At 33.3% G+C, this 24,567-nt stretch overlaps 1 protein-coding gene across 2 annotated transcripts in view; it reads right to left on the bottom strand.

Moving 5' to 3' along the window:
* The window catches only part of LOC130899268 (synaptotagmin-15-like), a 77,749-nt gene that overhangs the window by 32,897 nt on the left and 20,285 nt on the right, over positions 1-24,567 (bottom strand). For both annotated transcript variants that reach the window (XM_057809071.1, XM_057809072.1), the window contains exon 2: positions 10,956-11,182. In XM_057809071.1, coding sequence (XP_057665054.1) covers positions 10,956-11,148 — 193 coding nt within the window. In that variant the 5' untranslated portion in view covers positions 11,149-11,182. The remainder of the gene's footprint in view (positions 1-10,955; positions 11,183-24,567) is intronic.

The following is a 24,567-nucleotide window of genomic DNA, read 5'->3' as shown; positions in this document are numbered from 1 at the left end:
GACAACAAATTGGACAAAGTTTGAGGAATTCGGTATTTTTTGTATGTGGAAAACTTTGGAAATGGAAAAGTAATCATTGTATTATAAAAATATTAAAAAAAAACTGACAAAACTATTTATTGAGTTATGGAATTCGTTCGAGTTAAACTTTTCATTCTATATGTATGAAATTTTAAAAACTTTTTCAATATATTACGTAGAAAAGACGTCGAATCGTGGAAAAAATAGGTCAGTGACAAGTTTCTTTCCTTGAATAAGAAAAAATATGTAACTGAAACGAAAGAGTTTACCTTGAACTATTTTCTTTTTAATTAAATCTAATTCACTACATAAACTTTATCCTAAATAGAATATTTTATAATTTCAACGTACGGGGATAATCTCAATAGTTTTGTTTAAACTATCGGTTGGTATTTTTTATATATACGAGGTTGGTTCCAGAAGTACCTGGTCCGACAAATTTTTCAACTTTTATTTCAATACTTTTTTCAAAGCGAGTTCAAAACTTTCTTTTCAGCCAATATCGGCCATTTTGGTTCGAGTTTTTCGGTCAAAAGTCGCAATAAGTTGACGTAATAATCGTTATCGATGGTTTTTCCTTTTTCGATGAAAATTTTCACACGCTCAACCCAAAAAACCGGCGTCGTGACATGGCCCAACAAGGAAAACGCGAAAATTTTGGAAAAAAATATATTTTTCAACTTTTAGTTCAATACTTTTTTCAAAGCGAGTTCAAAACTTTCTTCTCAGCCAAATTCGGCCATTTTGGTTTGAATTTTTCGCTCAAAAGTCGCAATAAGTTGACGTAATAATCGCCATCGATGGTTTTTCCTTTTTCGATGAAAATTTTCACACGCTCAACCCAAAAAACCGGCGTCGTGACATGGCCCAACAAGGAAAACGCGAAAATTTTGGAAAAAAATATATTTTTCAACTTTTATTTCAATACTTTTTTCAAAGCGAGTTCAAAACTTTCTTCTCAGCCAAAATCGGCCATTTTGGTTCGAGTTTTTCGCTCAAAAGTCGCAATAAGTTGACGTAATAATCGCCATCGATGGTTTTTCCTTTTTCGATGAAAATTTTCACACGCTCAACCCAAAAAACCGGCGTCGTGACATGGCCCAACAAGGAAAACGCGAAAATTTTGGAAAAAAATATATTTTTCAACTTTTAGTTCAATACTTTTTTCAAAGCGAGTTCAAAACTTTCTTCTCAGCCAAATTCGGCCATTTTGGTTTGAATTTTTCGCTCAAAAGTCGCAATAAGTTGACGTAATAATCGCCATCGATGGTTTTTCCTTTTTCGATGAAAATTTTCACACGCTCAACCCAAAAAACCGGCGTCGTGACATGGCCCAACAAGGAAAACGCGAAAATTTTGGAAAAAAATATATTTTTCAACTTTTATTTCAATACTTTTTTCAAAGCGAGTTCAAAACTTTCTTCTCAGCCAAAATCGGCCATTTTGGTTCGAGTTTTTCGCTCAAAAGTCGCAATAAGTTGACGTAATAATCGCCATCGATGGTTTTTCCTTTTTCGATGAAAATTTTCACACGCTCAACCCAAAAAACCGGCGTCGTGACATGGCCCAACAAGGAAAACGCGAAAATTTTGGAAAAAAATATATTTTTCAACTTTTATTTCAATACTTTTTTCAAAGCGAGTTCAAAACTTTCTTTTCAGCCAATATCGGCCATTTTGGTTTGAATTTTTCGCTCAAAAGTCGCAATAAGTTGACATAATAATCGCCATCGATGGTTTTTCCTTTTTCGATGAAAATTTTCACACGCTCAACCCAAAAAACCGGCGTCGTGACATGGCCCAACAAGGAAAACGCGAAAATTTTGGAAAAAAATATATTTTTCAACTTTTAGTTCAATACTTTTTTCAAAGCGAGTTCAAAACTTTCTTTTCAGCCAAAATCGGCCATTTTGGTTTGAATTTTTCGCTCAAAAGTCGCAATAAGTTGACATAATAATCGCCATCGATGGTTTTTCCTTTTTCGATGAAAATTTTCACACGCTCAACCCAAAAAACCGGCGTCGTGACATGGCCCAACAAGGAAAACGCGATAATTTTGGAAAAAAATATATTTTTCAACTTTTATTTCAATACTTTTTTCAAAGCGAGTTCAAAACTTTCTTTTCAGCCAATATCGGCCATTTTGGTTCGAGTTTTTCGCTCAAAAGTCGCAATAAGTTGACGTAATAATCGCCATCGATGGTTTCTCCTTTTTCGATGAAAATTTTCACACGCTCAACCCAAAAAACCGGCGTCGTGACATGGCCCAACAAGGAAAACGCGAAAATTTTGGAAAAAAATATATTTTTCAACTTTTATTTCAATACTTTTTTCAAAGCGAGTTCAAAACTTTCTTTTCAGCCAATATCGGCCATTTTGGTTCGAGTTTTTCGCTCAAAAGTCGCAATAAGTTGACGTAATAATCGCCATCGATGGTTTCTCCTTTTTCGATGAAAATTTTCACACGCTCAACCCAAAAAACCGGCGTCGTGACATGGCCCAACAAGGAAAACGCGAAAATTTTGGAAAAAAATATATTTTTCAACTTTTAGTTCAATACTTTTTTCAAAGCGAGTTCAAAACTTTCTTTTCAGCCAATATCGGCCATTTTGGTTCGAGTTTTTCGCTCAAAAGTCGCAATAAGTTGACGTAATAATCGTTATCGATAGTTTTTCCTTTTTCGATGAAAATTTTCACACGCTCAACCCAAAAAACCGGCGTCGTGACATGGCCCAACAAGGAAAACGCGAAAATTTTGGAAAAAAATATATTTTTCAACTTTTATTTCCATAAACTTTTCGCAGCAATATCAATAAGTTCTATACGAGAAAAATGTTCAAAACTGGTAACCAAAAATTATCCGAGAGGTCTAATTCTGGCGAATAGGGTGCATCAAGTAGTAATTCAAACTATAATTTATTAATTTTGGCCGTTGCATAAAACTAACACTTTTTTTTAGCCAAAATCGGCCATTTTGGTTTGAATTTTTCGCTCAAAAGTCGCAATAAGTTGACATAATAATAAAAATGTTCACACGCGCATCCCAAAAAACCAAACAAATACTAAACTACGTGCTGTCTGTACTTTCTGATACAGTGGGGGTATTTTTCAAGCAACTACCGCCATCTCTAGGTCGAACCAGGTATTTCTGGAACCATCCTCTTACACAAAATGAAGTCATAGTTGATTTTATCAAACGACAACATTATTATTTCGATATTAATTTTCGTAGCGTGTAGATTATTTTTGAAACATAATTTTCTGATTAATCCTTTCAGATTCTTAATATTTGCGGTCTTAATATTTGAACCTTTACAAATTATTTCCCGCGTTCCCTTCGAATGTCATCCATATCGTCGAGATATACCATCCCTTAAGTATAACAACGCGTTTAACCCTGACACATTTTCTTTTCTAACCTTAACGCTAATATATTTCACACAAGGATATCAATTTATATATTTTATGGACTATATAAACTTCCCTTATGTTCAATACGCACATAAACCTAAATAAATATTTTTCTCTTCTTCGCTTTTCTTATTTGATGTTTATCGTAACCTTGTTAACGGAAAATCCACTTGGGAAAATATCGAATTATGACGATACGCTAAATGTTTATATTAAAAACTTTGATATTTAATTCGAACTGGCAACGTTTCGTGTCAACTGGGTTATATCGGTCAGAAGAGGTCAGAAAGTGTCTTATTCGGAATACATCTTAATCCAACTACGAAAATTTAGGATTTTTTATAATCTTAAGATTAAAATTCGTTGGATATTCGTTATCAACACTAAAATATTTGGTAGCAGCATCGACAGTGGTCGACGATACCAGAAATGTTGAAGTTAATGATGGTCGAGTTAAAATGCGCGTGCAATTGAATAATTGGACATTAAATGGGTGCAGCGTTTGCCCTTAATGTAACATGGAGACCATGGACGAAACGTGGCTCAATAACTTCACACTCGAGACAAAAAAACGATTAAAACAATGGATTGCAAAGGGAGAATCGACTCTAAAGAGAATTATGCGACGTTCGAGCGAAAAAACCAATCAAAACCATCAGAATTTAGCCAAGAAAAAACTGTTGTTTCATCAAGATAATGCACCAGCTCACAAATCCGTTATTATTGCTATTTTATACACTCTATTCGTTAGATTTAGCACTCTGGGATCATTTTTTGTTTCCAGATTTAAAAAAAAAACGGTTCGGAGGTCAAATATTTTCCAGCAATGAAGAGTAGATGTCTGCGGTTGATGAGGAACTTTCCGATTCTCATTATAAAAACGTGTATCGAACTTATTAACCATCAAAATATTCATTTTTGTTTTTTTTGCAGATCCAATTGAAAATCTATCACACTTCCTAATCTGCTATTCTGTCTACTGGACCATAAATAATCAATTTAACTTTGTTTTTTTATGTAATCACTTCTTCTTCTTGCTGTTTTTCCCAACTTTTCACTATAATCTATCTAATTTTTGGTTTTTTCAGTAATTTAGTTATCCAGTATTTAATTTACCTTTTAATTCATAGATTTAATTAGATTTTCCATGTTTCGTTTTTGTCTTTATTATTATTTTTATTATTATCGTTTGTTTCCCCACGTTTCATACCCGTTTTTTTATTTCTTTTAATAGTTTTCTACGCTCCTTTTTACTCTTTTCCGTTTGTCTATTCCTCCTACTACCTATTCTAGAAAATTCGACTTCCATAAAATGTGGTAACGTTCTAAAAAATTTGAAATTTGTTTGTTAAAATATTCAAATTACCTAGTTACGTATTCCGACTTTATAAAAATCACGTTCACATCCAATTGTGTATTAGATCTGGATTCTTCAAGGACCACTGGATTGAATTTATTATATATTCAGATCGAACAATGTTTTGTTGTAAATTCGCTGCGTTATGTACATTTTTTTGCCAAAAAAAAACCATCTCTAACTTCTCGATGCCGTGCTTGTAAAAGAATTTGTTTTTCGAAATCAGTAGTCACTGGGGATCGTATCTGAACTATACGGTGGATGAGGCAGCAATTTGAAATGTACTTCGTTCAATTTAACAACGTTGCTTTATCTTAGTGAAACAGCGGTTTTTTCTACGACATACGCGAGGCCGTTTTTCCTCGATTTTTGGATTCAAACTTTCCAATTCATTCGTATCCCAATATACTGAAGCCACAACTTTCTCAATTGACTTAGGACGCTTCGGACGTGGTGCATTCCACTCAGATGGATCCATACCTTATTGATTATCACATATCGACGCAAAAAAATTGATTTATCACGTGTGAACATGGTTAATCGCTTCGACTATGAATAAACGCGGTGGTGCCCATTTTGAAAAAGTTTTCTCGCGGTCAAATATAACCACACTGCCTTTTGATACCTTTAGGACCTCGGCTATATCTCGTAATTTCAATTTATTGATTAGATTTAAGCAATTTTTGATGTTGATGTTTTCTGGATGAAACCAGAACGTTAACCATCATCGGGGTCTGTACGACCACGTTTAAATTCATTAAACCATCAACAAATTGTTCTTTTCGATGGATCAGATTCCGGATAACACTTTTCGAGTACAAAGGGCTCAACTTTCTGTGCGATTTTCTGCAGTCGGAGTCGTATGCAACCCTTAACACCACGAGAATACGTCGCAGGGGTATTTATGACTTAACCACCGCTCTAGGTTAGACCAGGTACCAAAATGAAGAAAAAATATTTACACAAACGCCAAACATAAAATTTGAGTCCATTTCGTACGACTTTTGAGCTTGAGATTAGCTAAAACATCAATTTTTATCGATTTTTATCATTTTTTGTTTGATATTTTATAATTTTGTATTTGTATTCTGAATAAAATCCGAACGTTTATTTCTGATTAATATTTAGTGATTCCCAACACGTTCGTGTCTAAGCTACAACAGGATTTTCTTGTTAATATCCCGACGTAGAGAAGTTATCTAACAAGGGAATGAAATTTCTACCGCAAAACTATCTCAATCAGAATTAAAATTACGCGATAAATAATATTAAACGTCGTTAAACTCGTTTATATACCTAAAACGAATGTCTAGAAGCTTCTAGAAAATAAATAAACACAACAAATAAACAAAAAGACCTTCCTACATATTAGATCTGAAACAAAAAATAAAACAAAAACAACTCGTCGCTGTTTGTTCGTTAAATTTTTGAATTACATTATAACCGGCTTCGCGGCCCAAGTTGTGGACGAGTTCGTATCTACTATATTGACAGTAAATAGAAAAATATTCGTAAAACTAATGAAATATTCTAAGTTAGGGTTTCCTAGTAATAAACTGAGTATTTCGATAAAACAAGTTTTGATGATCACCGTATTAAACGTCAAGTTATGACCTATAAACGTTGGTTCTATTTGATAACCAGATGGTTTTATACTCGACAGCTAATAAAAGTTAATTAAACATAAATTTTATATGGGATTTTGAATAATGAAAAGATGAAAAGTACAGGTACACACCAGAGGCTTACTCCGGTGCCCAAATCCAGGATAATCCTTAACCAATTTCCTTTTTTTATAACGTAGATTACCGCTTCTAGTCTTTCATCTTGTAGGAATCCATTTTGAGCTTACGCTTCGCATAAACAACTCCACAAGCTGCAAACTTATTTATCGCTTTTATAACTTCTTGTGCAGTACTTTTCAGTGATTCCCTGATAAAATACTTTTGGTTGTAGTCCCAAATTTCCAACAAATATCTTCCTACATTCTACCTCAGTTGGAATTTCCGAAACAGTTGGTGATATTCATGGTTTACCTGAAGACGATAACTTGGTTATTCTTCTGAGTGTGCTGGTCGACTGGTGGCGGTTCACTGGATCTTTAAACACATCCACGTACCTTCAGAATTTTGAAAATGACTTAAAAATTCAATAAGTTCCGAGTTATAGCGCATATCTATCCAATCACCAGAGGATCAGCGGGTAGATCTCCAAAGATACGGATCGAATCGTGGATATCGATATCCGGTGATCGCGATTGATAAAACTGGATTCAAATAATCGTTAGATTAAGACTTTTTGCCGTAATTTTAACAAAATTATGGAAAAATGAATGAAAAATCTTATGTAACTTTTTGCTGTATCAAAATCAGCGAAAGCGGTTATCGAAAGAGCGCGCATAACACATTAATTCTTTTAGATTTTAGTTAAATAATGAAAAATTGTATTAGCTCAGATTATTATTAATGAATTTATGTAATTATCATTGTTTTGCGGCGTTTATTTATCTGCTGTGAATACATAACGCTCCGAGTAAGTAAATTTCGTATTTTGTTGTTTACCTAAGCGATTTACTCCAAGGTTATTTTGAATTATAAACGAGTATACCCGCCGAGACGAATAATGAAGAAAAGTAATTAAATTTCGGAAGATACAAATATTCAAGTTAAACACGCAACCGAATAGTATAATTTAATCATAAATAGAAAAACGAAACACGCATACTTCACAATTACAAATTGATTGCATATCAATTTGTAATTTGGAAAAAAATGTTCGTTATTCAATTATCCTTGGGAAGCTTCGACTCCTAATGGTAAAAAATTTTTTTTTAAGGGTCTAGTCAAGTCATAACCTCAAACGCATCGATCTTATTTAATGGATCGATGGTTTTCTTTGAACCTACAGCCCTTAATCTTCTTTCCCCTTCTTGGACACGATGTTCGTTGTTATAAAATGCACTACCTCCTAGTTTTTGTGTGCTATCTCGCGATTTGGCCTTTCGGCATGCTTCGTTCCTATGGTGAGCTCCATGGTGTCTATTAATTGGCAAAACATCAAATTCTGTATGACCAATCCTACATAGTTCAGATCCAAAGCCTCCAAATCAATCAAATCCCCTTCTTGGACACGATGTTCGTTGTTATAAAATGCACTACCTCCTAGTTTTTGTGTGCTATCTCGCGATTTGGCCTTTCGGCATGCTTCGTTCTTATGGTTGAGCTCCATGGTGTCTATTAATTGGCAAAACATCAAATTCTGTATGACCAATCCTACATAGTTCAGATCCAAAGCCTCCAAATCAATCAAATCCCCTTCTTGGACACGATGTTCGTTGTTATAGTTTGCACTACCTCCTAGTTTTTGTGTGCTATCTCGCGATTTGGCCTTTCGGCATGCTTCGTTCCTATGGTGAGCTCCACGGTGTCTATTAATTGGCAAAACATCAAATTCTGTATGACCAATCCTACATAGTTCAGATCCGAAGCCTCCAAATCAATCAAATCCCCTTCTTGGACACGATGTTCGTTGTTATAAAATGCACTACCTCCTAGTTTTTGTGTGCTATCTCGCGATTTGGCCTTTCGGCATGCTTCGTTCCTATGGTGAGCTCCACGGTGTCTATTAATTGGCAAAACATCAAATTCTGTATGACCAATCCTACATAGTTCAGATCCAAAGCCTCCAAATCAATCAAATCCCCTTCTTGGACACGATGTTCGTTGTTATAAAATGCACTACCTCCTAGTTTTTGTGTGCTATCTCGCGATTTGGCCTTTCGGCATGCTTCGTTCCTATGGTGAGCTCCACGGTGTCTATTAATTGGCAAAACATCAAATTCTGTATGACCAATCCTACATAGTTCAGATCCAAAGCCTCCAAATCAATCAAATTCCCTTCTTGGACACGATGTTCGTTGTTATAGTTTGCACTACCTCCTAGTTTTTGTGTGCTATCTCGCGATTTGGCCTTTCGGCATGCTTCGTTCTTATGGTTGAGCTCCATGGTGTCTATTAATTGGCAAAACATCAAATTCTGTATGACCAATCCTACATAGTTCAGATCCAAAGCCTCCAAATCAATCAAATCCCCTTCTTGGACACGATGTTCGTTGTTATAGTTTGCACTACCTCCTAGTTTTTGTGTGCTATCTCGCGATTTGGCCTTTCGGCATGCTTCGTTCCTATGGTGAGCTCCATGGTGTCTACTAATTGGCAAAACATCAAATTCTGTATGATCAATCCTACATAGTTCAGATCCAAAGCCTCCAAATCAATCAAATCCCCTTCTTGGACACGATGTTCGTTGTTATAAAATGCACTACCTCCTAGTTTTTGTGTGCTATCTCGCGATTTGGCCTTTCGGCATGCTTCGTTCTTATGGTTGAGCTCCATGGTGTCTATTAATTGGCAAAACATCAAATTCTGTATGACCAATCCTACATAGTTCAGATCCAAAGCCTCCAAATCAATCAAATCCCCTTCTTGGACACGATGTTCGTTGTTATAAAATGCACTACCTCCTAGTTTTTGTGTGCTATCTCGCGATTTGGCCTTTCGGCATGCTTCGTTCTTATGGTTGAGCTCCATGGTGTCTATTAATTGGCAAAACATCAAATTCTGTATGACCAATCCTACATAGTTCAGATCCAAAGCCTCCAAATCAATCAAATCCCCTTCTTGGACACGATGTTCGTTGTTATAAAATGCACTACCTCCTAGTTTTTGTGTGTTATCTCGCGATTTGGCCTTTCGGCATGCTTCGTTCCTATGGTGAGCTCCATGGTGTCTATTAATTGGCAAAACATCAAATTCTGTATGACCAATCCTACATAGTTCAGATCCAAAGCCTCCAAATCAATCAAATCCCCTTCTTGGACACGATGTTCGTTGTTATAAAATGCACTACCTCCTAGTTTTTGTGTGCTATCTCGCGATTTGGCCTTTCGGCATGCTTCGTTCCTATGGTGAGCTCCACGGTGTCTATTAATTGGCAAAACATCAAATTCTGTATGACCAATCCTACATAGTTCAGATCCAAAGCCTCCAAATCAATCAAATCCCCTTCTTGGACACGATGTTCGTTGTTATAGTTTGCACTACCTCCTAGTTTTTGTGTGCTATCTCGCGATTTGGCCTTTCGGCATGCTTCGTTCCTATGGTGAGCTCCACGGTGTCTATTAATTGGCAAAACATCAAATTCTGTATGACCAATCCTACATAGTTCAGATCCAAAGCCTCCAAATCAATCAAATCCCCTTCTTGTACACGATGTTCGTTGTTATAGTTTGCACTACCTCCTAGTTTTTGTGTGCTATCTCGCGATTTGGCCTTTCGGCATGCTTCGTTCCTATGGTGAGCTCCACGGTGTCTATTAATTGGCAAAACATCAAATTCTGTATGACCAATCCTACATAGTTCAGATCCAAAGCCTCCAAATCAATCAAATCCCCTTCTTGGACACGATGTTCGTTGTTATAGTTTGCACTACCTCCTAGTTTTTGTGTGCTATCTCGCGATTTGGCCTTTCGGCATGCTTCGTTCCTATGGTGAGCTCCATGGTGTCTATTAATTGGCAAAACATCAAGTTCTGTATGACCAATCCTACATAGTTCAGATCCAAAGCCTCCAAATCAATCAGAAACACTTTCTACTCAGGAATTTCTTAATCAACTCTATAATTTATCTCAAAAACTGATCCAAGTTATGAACCTTCAGCTTAAGATCACTGGCGATTGTTCAACGAATTCTGAAAGACTAAATTGGAGTTTCGAATAGAACAGCAGTGACAGAAAAGTCCCAAATTCAGGAAGGTGAAAGTTTATTGTACCAAACTTTGAGGAATAGTTGATTGATCTGGAAAAAATCGCCCGGAAATGTTTTGTGAACGTTTTCCAAACTATCATACAACAAAAAATTATCATCATGACACAAAGAAAAAAATATGTTTCTTTGAGATCGATTCTGTATTGTCCTGCACCATTTAATATAAACTGGTATCATAAATAACCAGTTGGTTGAAATGAATTTTCTTGTAAACCCTCGTAAATTGTTGTTCTTAAACTTTCTCGAGCTAAAAATCGGAGAAAACGATGAACACTTTTAAAGAATTATCAAAAATATGTGGTAATAAACTTTCCCTTACAATATAACGAACTAATTACTCACGATTTTCAATTTCTCCGTCTTGGGGTTGCTGCTCGAACATAACTCCTTCCTTCACATCGCTCTTTGTACTCGAACGATCGTTATCCATAGGTCCCGAAGTTGATTTTGGTCGATCGAACGATTCCCAGTTGACGTCTGTTGAACCGCGTTGCCTTGATGGAAACAACTCTCGTTTCCAAAAGTCTTTATCCATATCTGGAGTAGATTCATAAAATATTCTTTCTTAGCTGTAAAAAGTACGAAAAGTAATTAGATAATACGTCAATCGAAATGAGTTTAATAATATTTGGTTGTAACTAGCGCCCTCTATGAAAGTTTATCTTTAAAAATCGTTTTTGTTTCAATTTGGTTTTCTTCTGGACAAAATCTTCCTTCAGAAACACAACTCCACGCAACCACCACAACCCCAGCTCTGCAGAGAAGCTATTCCCATATCGGTGCCTACTAAATGGTACTGAAGCATGAAATGGATTGAATCCTATTCGAAGAACTCTTCGGGAAGTACCAAATAGATCCACAATCTACCAAAGACAAGTTAAAGTGATTTAGGAACTTGTTACACTTGACCTGATTCTACGAAGGATATTTCTTTGAACTTGGAAGATCTATCCAATATTCTGCCTTAAAGCGTCACAATGAAAGTTTATTCTATCAATAATTCCGTTCCTTGTGCTGCGTATATAAGATATCCTCAAAAATATGAATCCATTGGGTTTAATTCAAGAGAATTTTGTGGAAAATTACTATTTATTGATGGAGATGATTACAGGGGACGATTTTGATAATTTAGTAGATCCGTATGGTTCTGTATGGTCAGCGATTTCTCCAAAATGATGTCCCATCAAGAATTGTAAAATCGCCATAATATGTCAGGTTAAACTTGGTCTTGGTCTTTCGGAATTTAATTTTATTGAAATGCGTGTCTTTCCAATCCATCCTTTTCTGTTCTTTTTGTATTCACAAAGTTTATCTAAAAATAAATGAAAGTCCAAGGTTACTTCAGACTAATTTTATGTGATCGCTAGAATAGCAGCTTGTTATCTATTTTCTTCTTCGTAATTTATGTAAAAGAACATTTTATTTGCTAAAGTTTGCATGTCTGGCTATCTTAATTCGCTTTTTCTCGAGCTTAAGTTTGTTTTTGAAAACGGTTCCATAAATTTTACATAAATTAGAATCAGAAACAAATATCAACAACCTTTCTATAATATAAATATTTGTACAGCTATCTGTACCGTATTTTTCAAAATATACAACGTATATATGTTAATAACAGTAAAAAACTTCAGGTTTAGCGCGTTTGAATTCAGTTTATAATAAATAGTCGTAGTGGATAGGCCGAAATGGAAAATAATCGAAGAATTTAAATAAATTCGTTAAGTGATAGTGATAAGTGAATTATTATAAGATAGTGAAGTGTATAGTGTTTAAATAAATTAACAACGTCAGATTCGAATAAAAATCATATGAATTAATAAGAAAAACATGTGTTTTGAAGAGGCACACATTTAAACTCTTCCAATACTTTCAGCAGACTCCACAATTTAAGGTATGCTTCTGGACTTACTTAGATTCTTCAGTCTAAAAAACATTTATCCAGATCCATTAAATAAGCCACCAATATCGCTTTCTCCATATCGCCGAATATTTCGAAATCATCTCCGCCCTAGATCCTGTCCTGCTAAAATTCGGCGAACGCGCTATATTTGATGAAATACCCGGAATTCGTTTGATCCTTGTGTGTATATTAGTTTTCATAGCAAGCGGTTTATTTACATTGTTTTTTCGAATAATTTCTAAGAAGGTCTATTTATTTATTTGTTTTGTTCCTTTTTTTTTGTAAATCTAAAGATTTTCTGTAGCGCATTTGAATTCAGTTTATAATAAATAGTCGTAGTGGAAAATAAATTATTTAAGTTAGTTAAGTGATAGTGATAAGTGAATTATTATAAGATAGTGAAGTGTATAGTGTTTAAATAAATTAACAACGTCAGATTCGAATAAAAATCATATGAATTAATAAGAAAAACATGTGTTTTGAAGAGGCACACATTTAAACTCTTCCAATACCTTCACCAGACTCCACAATTTAAGGTATGCTTCTGGACTTACTTAGATTCAGTCTAAAAAACATTTATCCAGATCCATTAAATAAGCCACCAATATCGCTTTCTCCATATCGCCGAATATTTCGAAATCATCTCCGCCCTAGATCCTGTCCTGCTAAAATTCGGCGAACGCGCTACATTTGATGAAATACCCGGAATTCGTTTGATCCTTGTGTGTATATTAGTTTTCATAGCAAGCGGTTTATTTACATTGTTTTTTCGAATAATTTCTAAGAAGGTCTATTTATTTATTTGTTTTGTTCTTTTTTTTTTGTAAATCTAAAGATTTTCTGTAGCGCATTTGAATTCAGTTTATAATAAATAGTCGTAGTGGAAAATAAATTATTTAAGTTAGTTAAGTGATAGTGATAAGTGAATTATTATAAGATAGTGAAGTGTATAGTGTTTAAATAAATTAACAACGTCAGATTCGAATAAAAATCATATGAATTAATAAGAAAAACATGTGTTTTGAAGAGGCACACATTTAAACTCTTCCAATACTTTCACCAGACTCCACAATTTAAGGTATGCTTCTGGACTTACTTAGATTCTTCAGTCTAAAAAACATTTATCCAGATCCATTAAATAAGCCACCAATATCGCTTTCTCCATATCGCCGAATATTTCGAAATCATCTCCGCCCTAGATCCTGTCCTGCTAAAATTCGGCGAACGCGCTACATTTGATGAAATACCCGGAATTCGTTTGATCCTTGTGTGTATATTAGTTTTCATAGCAAGCGGTTTATTTACATTGTTTTTTCGAATAATTTCTAAGAAGGTCTATTTATTTATTTGTTTTGTTCCTTTTTTTTGTAAATCTAAAGATTTTCTGTAGCGCATTTGAATTCAGTTTATAATAAATAGTCGTAGTGGAAAATAAATTATTTAAGTTAGTTAAGTGATAGTGATAAGTGAATTATTATAAGATAGTGAAGTGTATAGTGTTTAAATAAATTAACAACGTCAGATTCGAATAAAAATCATATGAATTAATAAGAAAAACATGTGTTTTGAAGAGGCACACATTTAAACTCTTCCAATACTTTCACCAGACTCCACAATTTAAGGTATGCTTCTGGACTTACTTAGATTCTTCAGTCTAAAAAACATTTATCCAGATCCATTAAATAAGCCACCAATATCGCTTTCTCCATATCGCCGAATATTTCGAAATCATCTCCGCCCTAGATCCTGTCCTGCTAAAATTCGGCGAACGCGCTACATTTGATGAAATACCCGGAATTCGTTTGATCCTTGTGTGTATATTAGTTTTCATAGCAAGCGGTTTATTTACATTGTTTTTTCGAATAATTTCTAAGAAGGTCTATTTATTTATTTGTTTTGTTCCTTTTTTTTGTAAATCTAAAGATTTTCTGTAGCGCATTTGAATTCAGTTTATAATAAATAGTCGTAGTGGAAAATAAATTATTTAAGTTAGTTAAGTGATAGTGATAAGTGAATTATTATAAGATAGTGAAGTGTATAGTGCTTAAATAAATTAACAACGTCAGATTCGAATAAAAATCATATGAATTAATAAGAAAAACATGTGTTTTGAAGAGGATGGAAACTATAGGAGTTAAAATTCTTAATTTCCCGCTCAGTTTTCTTTGTCATTATAGAGCCGATACCCTGAAACTTGTGATGTCGTATAAGCATTAGAAAACTTAAACTGGGATCTTTTCGGTTAAGATGATTGGGTTGGTGTGTGGTTACTTAGATATCTGGAACGTCTTAGCTCGGTCCGGGAGGTGCACAATTACCAAATTGGTTTTGGAAGAGAACTGGATCAACTCCTAACTACTTTTTCAGCATACCAACGTACCAAACATCCATTGAACATATTAATTATTCTTTTTAGGTCATCTTTGCTTAATGGAAGTGCCTTTTGGGACCAGTTGGAAGAATGATCAGCCTTGCATTCCTATATAGTCCAAAACCCAATGAGTTTCAAAGATTGGGTGCAATTCTCTACAACTTTTGATTCAATTCTACCAGAATCTTGCGCTTTACTATCTGAATAAATAACTTTACAGAGACTATGAAACTAGAATACGTTTCTTCATGAGATCTAGATAGTTTTGATCCTATTGAGATTGCAAGCTTGATTTCTGAGCTGTATATTCCGGAACCTCCATTTTAGAGGCCCGTTGGAAACCAATCTCCGCATTTGTCTATTGCTGTCGACCTACCAATGGATTTTTTGTTCCATAAATGGATTAAAGATGAAGCAAATTAATCAACTCTTATCATCTATTCCTTTTTTATAATTATTATATAATTGCTGATTGTTCATTGCTAACGAAAATTGACATGTTCTACTTTGGTATAATCGACTTGGTGGTTTATTTTTGGTGAGATAATTACGGCATTTTGATCTAATTATTCTCGCCGAGATATTATCTTTTGATAACCAGTTAGTTCGAAATTACGTCAAGTATAAAACGTCTACTCTTTGAAAATTATAATAAAGCTACTGTCTCAATATGTTAATTAGCTCTGGGTTCGTTAGGGAAATTTGTTTTAAAAAACAACTATAGAAACGTATTTTCTTCGTGTTTTGATATTTTAAATCTGATTTGATTTGTTTCTCATAAACATACTATAAAACAGAATCATCATCATCATCATCATCATCTTTGTCTTTAACCTACTTAAGTGAAGTCGATGATTATCATTTTTTTTTTATTATATTCTTCGCTTAGCACATGGTGTTTGCTTTAAACTATAGACAAACGGAATGTTAGTCGTTGATTTTTTGTTTTAGTTACGATATTTCTCAAAATATATAGTCCAGTGAGTACGGTCCAATTGGAGCCAAAAATGAAAAGTTGACATCAAAATAACTCGGAATCTATGCCGAATTTCGAAAAAAGTGAACGTACCAAAAATGTAGTACGAAAAATTTCCTACAAAAAAGGTTTCTTGTAATTTTTTCCTAATATCAAAATTACTCTTACAAAAAGCGAATTTAGAGTTACTGGATTTTTTCAACGGCGCGGATAACTCAAAAAAAACTTGATAAGAGGTAAATTTCTCAAAAAAAAATGCGTACTCTAAACTTTAATATGGGATAGGGATAATTCTTGTGAAAACTTTATTGAAACATTTATTAAAAATAGAGAAAATATTAAAACCAATAGCGATCTCGTCGATTTCATTTCTTCCAAGAGGAATTCCGTGCTCATCAGGGTGTTTTCACTGCTTTCTCCTGCAGGACTGGTCTCTCCAAAAGATAAATTTTTCTTCCCCCAAGTCAACAGGAATCAGATTTGTCCACGAATTTTGTAAGCACGACCCGCACAGGCTTCTACATAGCAGTCCAGTCTTCTTGCACACAACTTTTTGGCAGTTTTGGAGCTCTTGGCGAAAATTGAGGCTCGACAACTCAGCTACGAAATTTATGCTTTGGTTTCCTCATTATTTTGCGAAAATGGCTGGTATTCAACAACTAAAAAAGTAACCAAACTCGTCAACTATGAAAAAATCTAATATTAGTAAAAGTAGTTTTTTTTTATCACAGAAATCTATTCCAAGAAAATTTTGATTTTTTTACAGATGCAGTTAAAAAATAGAGACTCTAAAGAGTAAAATGCATTTTATTTCGTTCCGAAATATTGAGATTTCGAGGAGATACGGCAGTTTCTTCTTCAGCGTCAGAATCTACGTGGCGCGAAAATTTTTTAGTAAAATGAGACCACGAAGTTTGAGCGCATTTTACAAAGAAACAACAGCACTTGAGAAAAAATTACAAGAAAGCTTTTTTGTAGAAAATTTCCTAAACTATATTTTTGATTTGTTTACTTTTTCCGAAATTCGGCGTAGATTCCGAGTTATTTGCTAAAATCGCTAAGCGGCCAAAATTTTGATGTTAACTTTTACTGTGATCACTGGACTAATATTTATGATAAAAACGACATTTTTCTCTTCTGTTGGCATCAGTTTAGTTAGTAAGAAACGTTCTTTATATTCATCGTAACCATTAAACATAATTTTTTAGATTTTAGCTTCCTTCATGTTTGTTTACTATATTTGGAATCGAATTGCCTGGTAACAGCCCTCGATTTGTACTAATTCTTATTTACCTAAGGGTAGGAATTTAATTAAGTTGATATAAACTAAAAAAAAATACTTGACATATACGAAAATCGGGATAAAAACGAACGATATGTTTCAAATATAATTATTAGTGAGCAATAGTCCACTACAGATAAAATTGACATCAATTAACTAAAATTTTTACTAAAAATACACAATTAACAATATAACAAACTTAAACTAAAGTATAAAGTGAAAAAAAAAATGAATAAATGAAGTAGTTTCAGTAACTCGACGAATATCAAACTATTAATAATACAGTATCAGTATACAAGCTACCTTAAATACTAAATAACTATACTTTTAATTGGGTTCAAGTGTCTAGATATATATAAAGGACACTTTGAATCGCTTAACTATATTATTAACAGATCCGATATAGTTTGTTAAACTCTCTCCACTATAACTATTAAAATTTATGGATAATTTGTATGTTGCTTGTATTATATGATTAGTATCTTCTCTTTAACCGTTTTCACTGCCTTATACGCTTTTATTTTGTTATTTCCTGGTCCTAAATTGATTTTTAAGACTCCATTATGCACCAGAGCTCGTTGTACTCCCATGGTGTTTGTTCAATTACACCACATTTTATTTTTCTGTTTTTAAACTTATTTCTATTGCTTTCGGCCAGACACTTGGTCACAAGGATAGCTGAGGCAGTTCCTTTATATCCTTTGACATTGCTTGGTATCGATTATATAATTTTTATTCAAATATATGATTTACATTAAGATGAAAGATTGAAAGCCTTTTGGTAGGAGCTTTTCCCGTCTGTTGCAATTATAATTCATTCCGCCATTTTCTTTTTCAGTGTTGGAACTGGAAAATTTATTTCCCGATGTTTGCTACATTGTAGTTAATTCATATATATCCAGATTGTTCCGCGTTAGGCTATAAAACATTCCTGAAACCTCACGAGAATGTGTACGAAACTGCAGAAATAAAATTACCACCAGATATTTCGTTCAAAATTGAAAATTCAATTATCAGTTTACAACATCTGCTTAGTTCCATGTTTTTATGAGAATTTATACGAAGGAATATATCGATAACCGTCGTAATTAACGAAATATTTAACGTAGATATTAAAAACTGACATAGAAACATCATGGCCACGATACTTGGGACCCTAAATGTAAAACGAATACAGAAAAGACTGTCCGTCATCTTCAAATTGACGCAAATGTACAAAACGAAGTATCCTAGAGGATAAAGAAGTACTTCAAAATGATGACGATGGTTCAAAAACAAGGATTATCACATCCTGTTAGACTGTGTCTGCACAAACTGTTCCACGTCTTGATTTTCGAATTTTCTTGAGCGACGTGCACGGGTTTTATTCTTCACATCACTAACTTGTCCCAACAGCTCAAATTTTTCCACCAATTTCTGTATTGCGGTCCGAGAAGGTGCTTCACGTCGACCCAAAAATGTTTTACGAACCGTCTCTGCCAAACTTTCACCATTTTTATAGTGAATGTTTCATTAATGGCGTAGTTTCTACTTGTCAAATGTCAAAAAATGACAGATTCAAAACTGACATTTACCGAAATGGCGGGCTGTTCAAAATAACACCTCTTATTGGACAACTGCAAGATTTTAACGTGTAGCAAAGAAGTTGTGGAGGTAATTTAACTTCCATAATAAAAACCAAGTTGAATGAAATATTAAAGAAAAGTAGAATTACGAAATTTTCATATTTTTAATATTATTTCTAACTAAGACGAATTTTAATTCTGCTTGAATGGAATTCTATGTTTTGTTACAAAAAAATTATTAATTGCAATATTATATTAACGGTTTTAGTGAACTGTATCGGGACTCACGAATGCTAGTTTTCTTTTTTTGTAAACAAATTTTTACATAATCAGTTTGTAACATATAAACAAAAAGTTAATATGACTTAAGTAAGTCGAATCAAAACAGATTATATAGAAAACACTTTTTTCAAAATCACGATTGTGATATAACGGTCCCCCATTTCACGTTCTATATTTTATTAACTATGACATTAAAAAAATAATACGTTGTATATACAGGGCGTTTCATAAACAAGTGAATCCCGTTTCTAGTATACATCGGAATATGAAAAATATTTGGGGTTTTCTCGAGTAAATAATTTTCGCAACGCCGCATCCAAACATACATGTTTTCAATTTGTTTTTATGTCTGACTCTCATAGAGGGCGTTAGTTACACGGTTCGTACCAAGTTGTATTGAACTTTTAATAAGCATTAAGTGAATTGAAATCGAGATTGATTATGTTTGACGGGTTCTGGGACTCAAACTGTTGTTTGTTTCGTACTACGAATAGCTTAGTATAAAACTTATTATTTGTTGAATTAGATAATGTTAATCAAAAGTTTAGATGAGTGCTTAGGAAGCTCCAGTGCTTACCAGACGATCTACCGATTAAATTGACTCATTTTTGAGCAGCAACTTTATGATATGTGCCTGGGTTTTTTAAGAAATAACTTATTCGCGATATTAGAAGATTCAAAGCTAGGAACTCCATCGTTTTTTTATTAAAATGTGGTAATTCATTGAATAATCATTTTCCGAATCGATTGATTGGTAGAAGTGCAGAAGCTCCGATTAATTGGCCTTCTCGGAGTTATTATTATATAATTTGTAAAATCTAATATACCAGTTTTGGATGAAGACTTGAGGTACGTATCAATCTCAAATTTCTCGTTAAATTGGAAAAAAACTACGACTGAGTGTTATAAATTGTTGTAAGAGTCCTACGGGGACAATTCTCTATCTAGTGCGCGTGTTTTTGAGTGGTGTAAGCGCTCTAGCGAAGCCTGAGTGTTTCAACGCCGAAATTGTGCGTCCAGATTGTTGAATGAGCATCAGGATCATTGCCGAGGTTATTAACACCGATAAAGAAACGGTTAGAAACATTTCATACGAGGAATAACACATTAGACCCTGACCAAAAGCTTTTGCGTCAACGGGTCTGTTTAGATTCCTTTGAAAGAAAGATCTGCTTTGAAATTTGAGTCTATGGAAGAGTTGAAGCAAAAAATGGCAGAGTTCCTAAAGAACCTCACCGAAGAAGACTTCCAGCACTGGTTCCATCAATGGAAAGATGTAGAATAATATATCGTTATTTAATGGCCAAACCTCGTATATATTAAAGTAGTTTAACGGTTTTTTTTTTCCAAGTTTCACAAATATAAACATCTGGAATAAGAAAGTTATACCGGAGGCTACTTAGATCAAATAAATTCGTTTTAAATTGGTAAACATAAAATAATTGAACATACTTTCTTTTGTAGTTTATGTTTTCTAAATGATGTCAAATTAGTAACAAATTAGACCAGGGTAGAAGCGTTGGAAGTGAAAAAAAAATAATAGAATATAAAAAAAAATGAGAGGAAAAATAATTAACGGTTTATCTTGATTTTTGGAAAAACTACAAGTCTTATGGAAAAAAGTCAAATAAAAAAATTGTAGGTAATAAGAATATCTGCAACTTTTGTATTTACAATTTTTTCACATAACCTCAAAATTTATGTGAAAAATTCAAAAAACTAAATAATTGATTTTTTATTTTTATCTTTTACAAAAAACATTTTTTTATTATTTATTTTGACATAATATCGAAAAAGTACCCTAATTTTCGTGAAAATAACTTTTTTCAAAGAATGAATTGGTAAATTTTCCCGGAAAATGCAACAAATAAAACGAAAAAAACTCATCCAAATTTTTTTTTAATCATTATGCATAATTTTTGGTTATTTATTCAAATTTAACATTCTAATTACTCATTTTTATCAATATAACATATTTTTCGTGTAATTAGAGTCGAAAAATTCAATAAATAACTTTTTTCGTCTTATTATTTACCTTTTGTGACAAAATTTACAATGGTGATGGTTATATTTTATACACTATCAGACAGTAAAGATTTCAACGTACAAAAAATTTAAAAACAAAATTGATATTTAGAAACGTCTAGAATAGACAATAACGTCGTATATCCATTCTATATATGTCTAGAATATTCTAGATGCTTCCTATTCAACCTGGAAGCGTCTAGACTATTCAATAACGTCGTACATCCATTCTATATATGTCTAGAGTATTCTAGATGCTTCCTAATCAATCTGGAAGCGTCTAGAATAGACAATAACGTCGTATATCCATTCTATATATGTCTAGAGTATTCTAGATGCTCCCTAATCAATCTGGAAGCGTCTAGACTATTCAATACTGTCGTACATCCATTCTATATATGTCTAGAGTATTCTAGATGCTCCCTAATCAATCTGGAAGCGTCTAGACTATTCAATACTGTCGTACATCCATTCTATATATGTCTAGAGTATTCTAGATGCTTCCTAATCAATCTGGAAGCGTCTAGAATAGACAATACTGTCGTACATCCATTCTATATATGTCTAGAGTATTCTAGATGCTCCCTAATCAATCTGGAAGCGTCTAGAATAGACAATAAGGTCGTATATCCATTCTATATATGTCTAGAGTATTCTAGATGCTTCCTAATCAGTCTGGAAGCGTCTAGAATAGACAATAAGGTCGTATATCCATTCTATATATGTCTAGAGTATTCTAGATGCTCCCTAATCAATCTGGAAGCGTCTAGACTATTCAATACTGTCGTACATCCATTCTATATATGTCTAGAGTATTCTAGATGCTTCCTAATCAATCTGGAAGCGTCTAGAATAGACAATAACGTCGTATATCCATTCTATATATGTCTAGAGTATTCTAGATGCTCCCTAATCAATCTGGAAGCGTCTAGAATAGACAATAAGGTCGTATATCCATTCTATATATGTCTAGAGTATTCTAGATGCTCCCTAATCAATCTGGAAGCGTCTAGAATAGACAATAAGGTCGTATATCCATTCTATATATGTCTAGAGTATTCTAGATGCTTCCTAATCAATCTGGAAGCGTCTAGAATAGACAATAACGTTGTACATCCATTCTATATATGTCTAGAATATTCTAGATGATTTTTACTACCTACAGATTTCTGTCACATCACAGACTCAGTGAGTTTTCCCAGTTCAATAATCATAATTGGCTGAGTTAAGCCAATAACAATATTGGCAGCGAGAAATAAAGATGTCGAGGATCTCAATGCAACCAATCGGAATTTTCTTTAGGGACAGTTAGTTACCTTCAAATCAGTCAACTGTGTAGTTTTTAAATTCACCGGAATCACAGGAAAATACAATAGAGAGGATGTCTTGATCGCGCTTATACCGATTTTAAACGTTCACAATTTTCGGTACGTCTGGCATTTGCGATAACCATAAATAAATCGCAAGGCAAGAAGCTAGAAGTTTGCGGAATCAACTTGGATTGGATAATTTCACGTCCAGATTTACGAATCTGTATCGTATTTATGTATATCTGTCAATATCAAATTGAAACCTTATAAATAGTCAGAATTTCAGGAGAAACTCTGTTTTGTAAGTAAACAACATCATGTGTAATTAATAATAAAACATTTTTTTTTCATTTGTTTTAATAAAAAAACGCAAGTTTCAAGTTTACTTTATAGAAAAGTTTCTGCGCAACAAACTTTGTCGATTTATAAGTATTTTTGAGTGTTCTTGAAATGTCCTATGACACAAACTCTTATATAAATTTATATTGTACAAATAAAACTCCTACGAAAATGTCAATATCAATTACCAGCTCTCGCAAAATAAAACGATATTAAGGTATTTCGATTGGTTTCGGTGAGCAAATATAGTAATCGTTTCGTGTAAATGAAAATGTAACGGAACTTTATTGAAAAATAAAAAAAATATCACGTCAAATGCTTACCCAAGTTTTTTTTTACAAATCACGCTTTCCATAATCGATTTCATTGATAAATCTACTCAATGCCGATGTGTATTCGTACTTTGGGGGTGAATACCACCCCGGCTAGAAAGTGGTAAGTTTTTTGTATAGAAATCGATATAAAAAAACAATATAAACAAAAATTACTCTATGGAGTTTTTTCGAAAAATCAATACTTTTTGTCTTATTCGTGATTGAAATTTCGAATTTTTGTTACAAAAAATATTTTTCGCTAATAACTCAAAAACTTTTAAATTGTAAAAAATGTAATATTAAAAACCCGAGTTATGATTTATTAAGGGTGGAACTTATTTAGTGATTTTGAAAAATTCGAAAAAAGTGGGAAAACCTTTGAAAAACCTTTCACAGTGCTAGAAAACAAAAAATCGATTTTTTTAATGAAAATTTCGTTTTTCTTTTATTTTTTTCTCAACTTCAGAGTTAACCTCAAACTTCACAATAGTCCTTTGACCGTTATCCTTTTATAAATAAAGGATTCAATGTATTCCAAACCATTTTATCCTTATACATTACAAAATGGTTTCTTAATCGATAAACTCAAAAATTAAAGAGAAACAAACCAACATATATTTTTTTCAAATTTCGGATCATATACATGGTTATAATAAGGGTTGAAATACATTAATTAAGGGTTGAAAATCATTTGTAGTATCATAAAATATAATACGATCTTCATTTTGATCTTATAAAAGTTTTTATAACAATTTTTTAAATGCTTCAACTTTTATTTCATGTAATTTCGACAATAGGGGGTAGTTTGCACCCCGTATATGTATAATTTAACGTAAATCCATGCGTTTTGATGCAATTTAGAGGCGATACCATATTTTTACCATTATTCACTGGACTATAAGTTTAATTAATGTCCGATACGTCAATTTCCAAAGTTTTAAAATGATTTAAATTAAATATCAAACGTTTTATTGTAGAAGAATTTTTAAATATCGCGCACCCTTATTGAGAAACCTTATTAATGATTCGTATAAATTTCGAAAGTGTCAAGTACACAAATCAAATATCGATTGAAATTCGAAATTTATTCACGGTTTCCTATTCAAAATTTCGTGGAATATTCTCAAAATAGCTTTTTCTTGTTATTTCAAACACGCGAAAAAACAAGCTCAAAATAAATTAAATTTAACATACTATGAAACCTCAAAATATTTGGTAACATATTTTCAGTTTAAAGAATATACAGGGCGAAAAGAAAAATCAAAATCTAGAACTACATCAGTTTACGATACAATGGGGCTTTAGAGTAACAAAAAAACTGAAAAAAATAGTAAAAATGGCGTAAAATTAGACGAAAGGGTTAGAAAATTGAATACCAAAGGGCTTTAGAGCACTGGGATCTCTCAATAATGTCTTAAACACTGGGAAAGTTGTAACAGATTTGCACGATGAAACATCGACAAAACTCCATGCTAGAAAGTGAAATAATCGAGTTTTCAGTATTATAAATTCAAATCCGTGCGTCTTTATTGATTAAACATCTCGTATTTTATTCCTCGGACATATGAATATCGCTGGGGAATCGGATCT

This window comes from Diorhabda carinulata, chromosome 11 (assembly GCF_026250575.1).
Source record: "Diorhabda carinulata isolate Delta chromosome 11, icDioCari1.1, whole genome shotgun sequence".
Taxonomy (NCBI): domain Eukaryota; kingdom Metazoa; phylum Arthropoda; class Insecta; order Coleoptera; family Chrysomelidae; genus Diorhabda; species Diorhabda carinulata.
The sequence above is the reverse complement of the archived record's forward strand: the minus strand, read 5'-3'. Positions and strand labels throughout refer to the sequence as shown.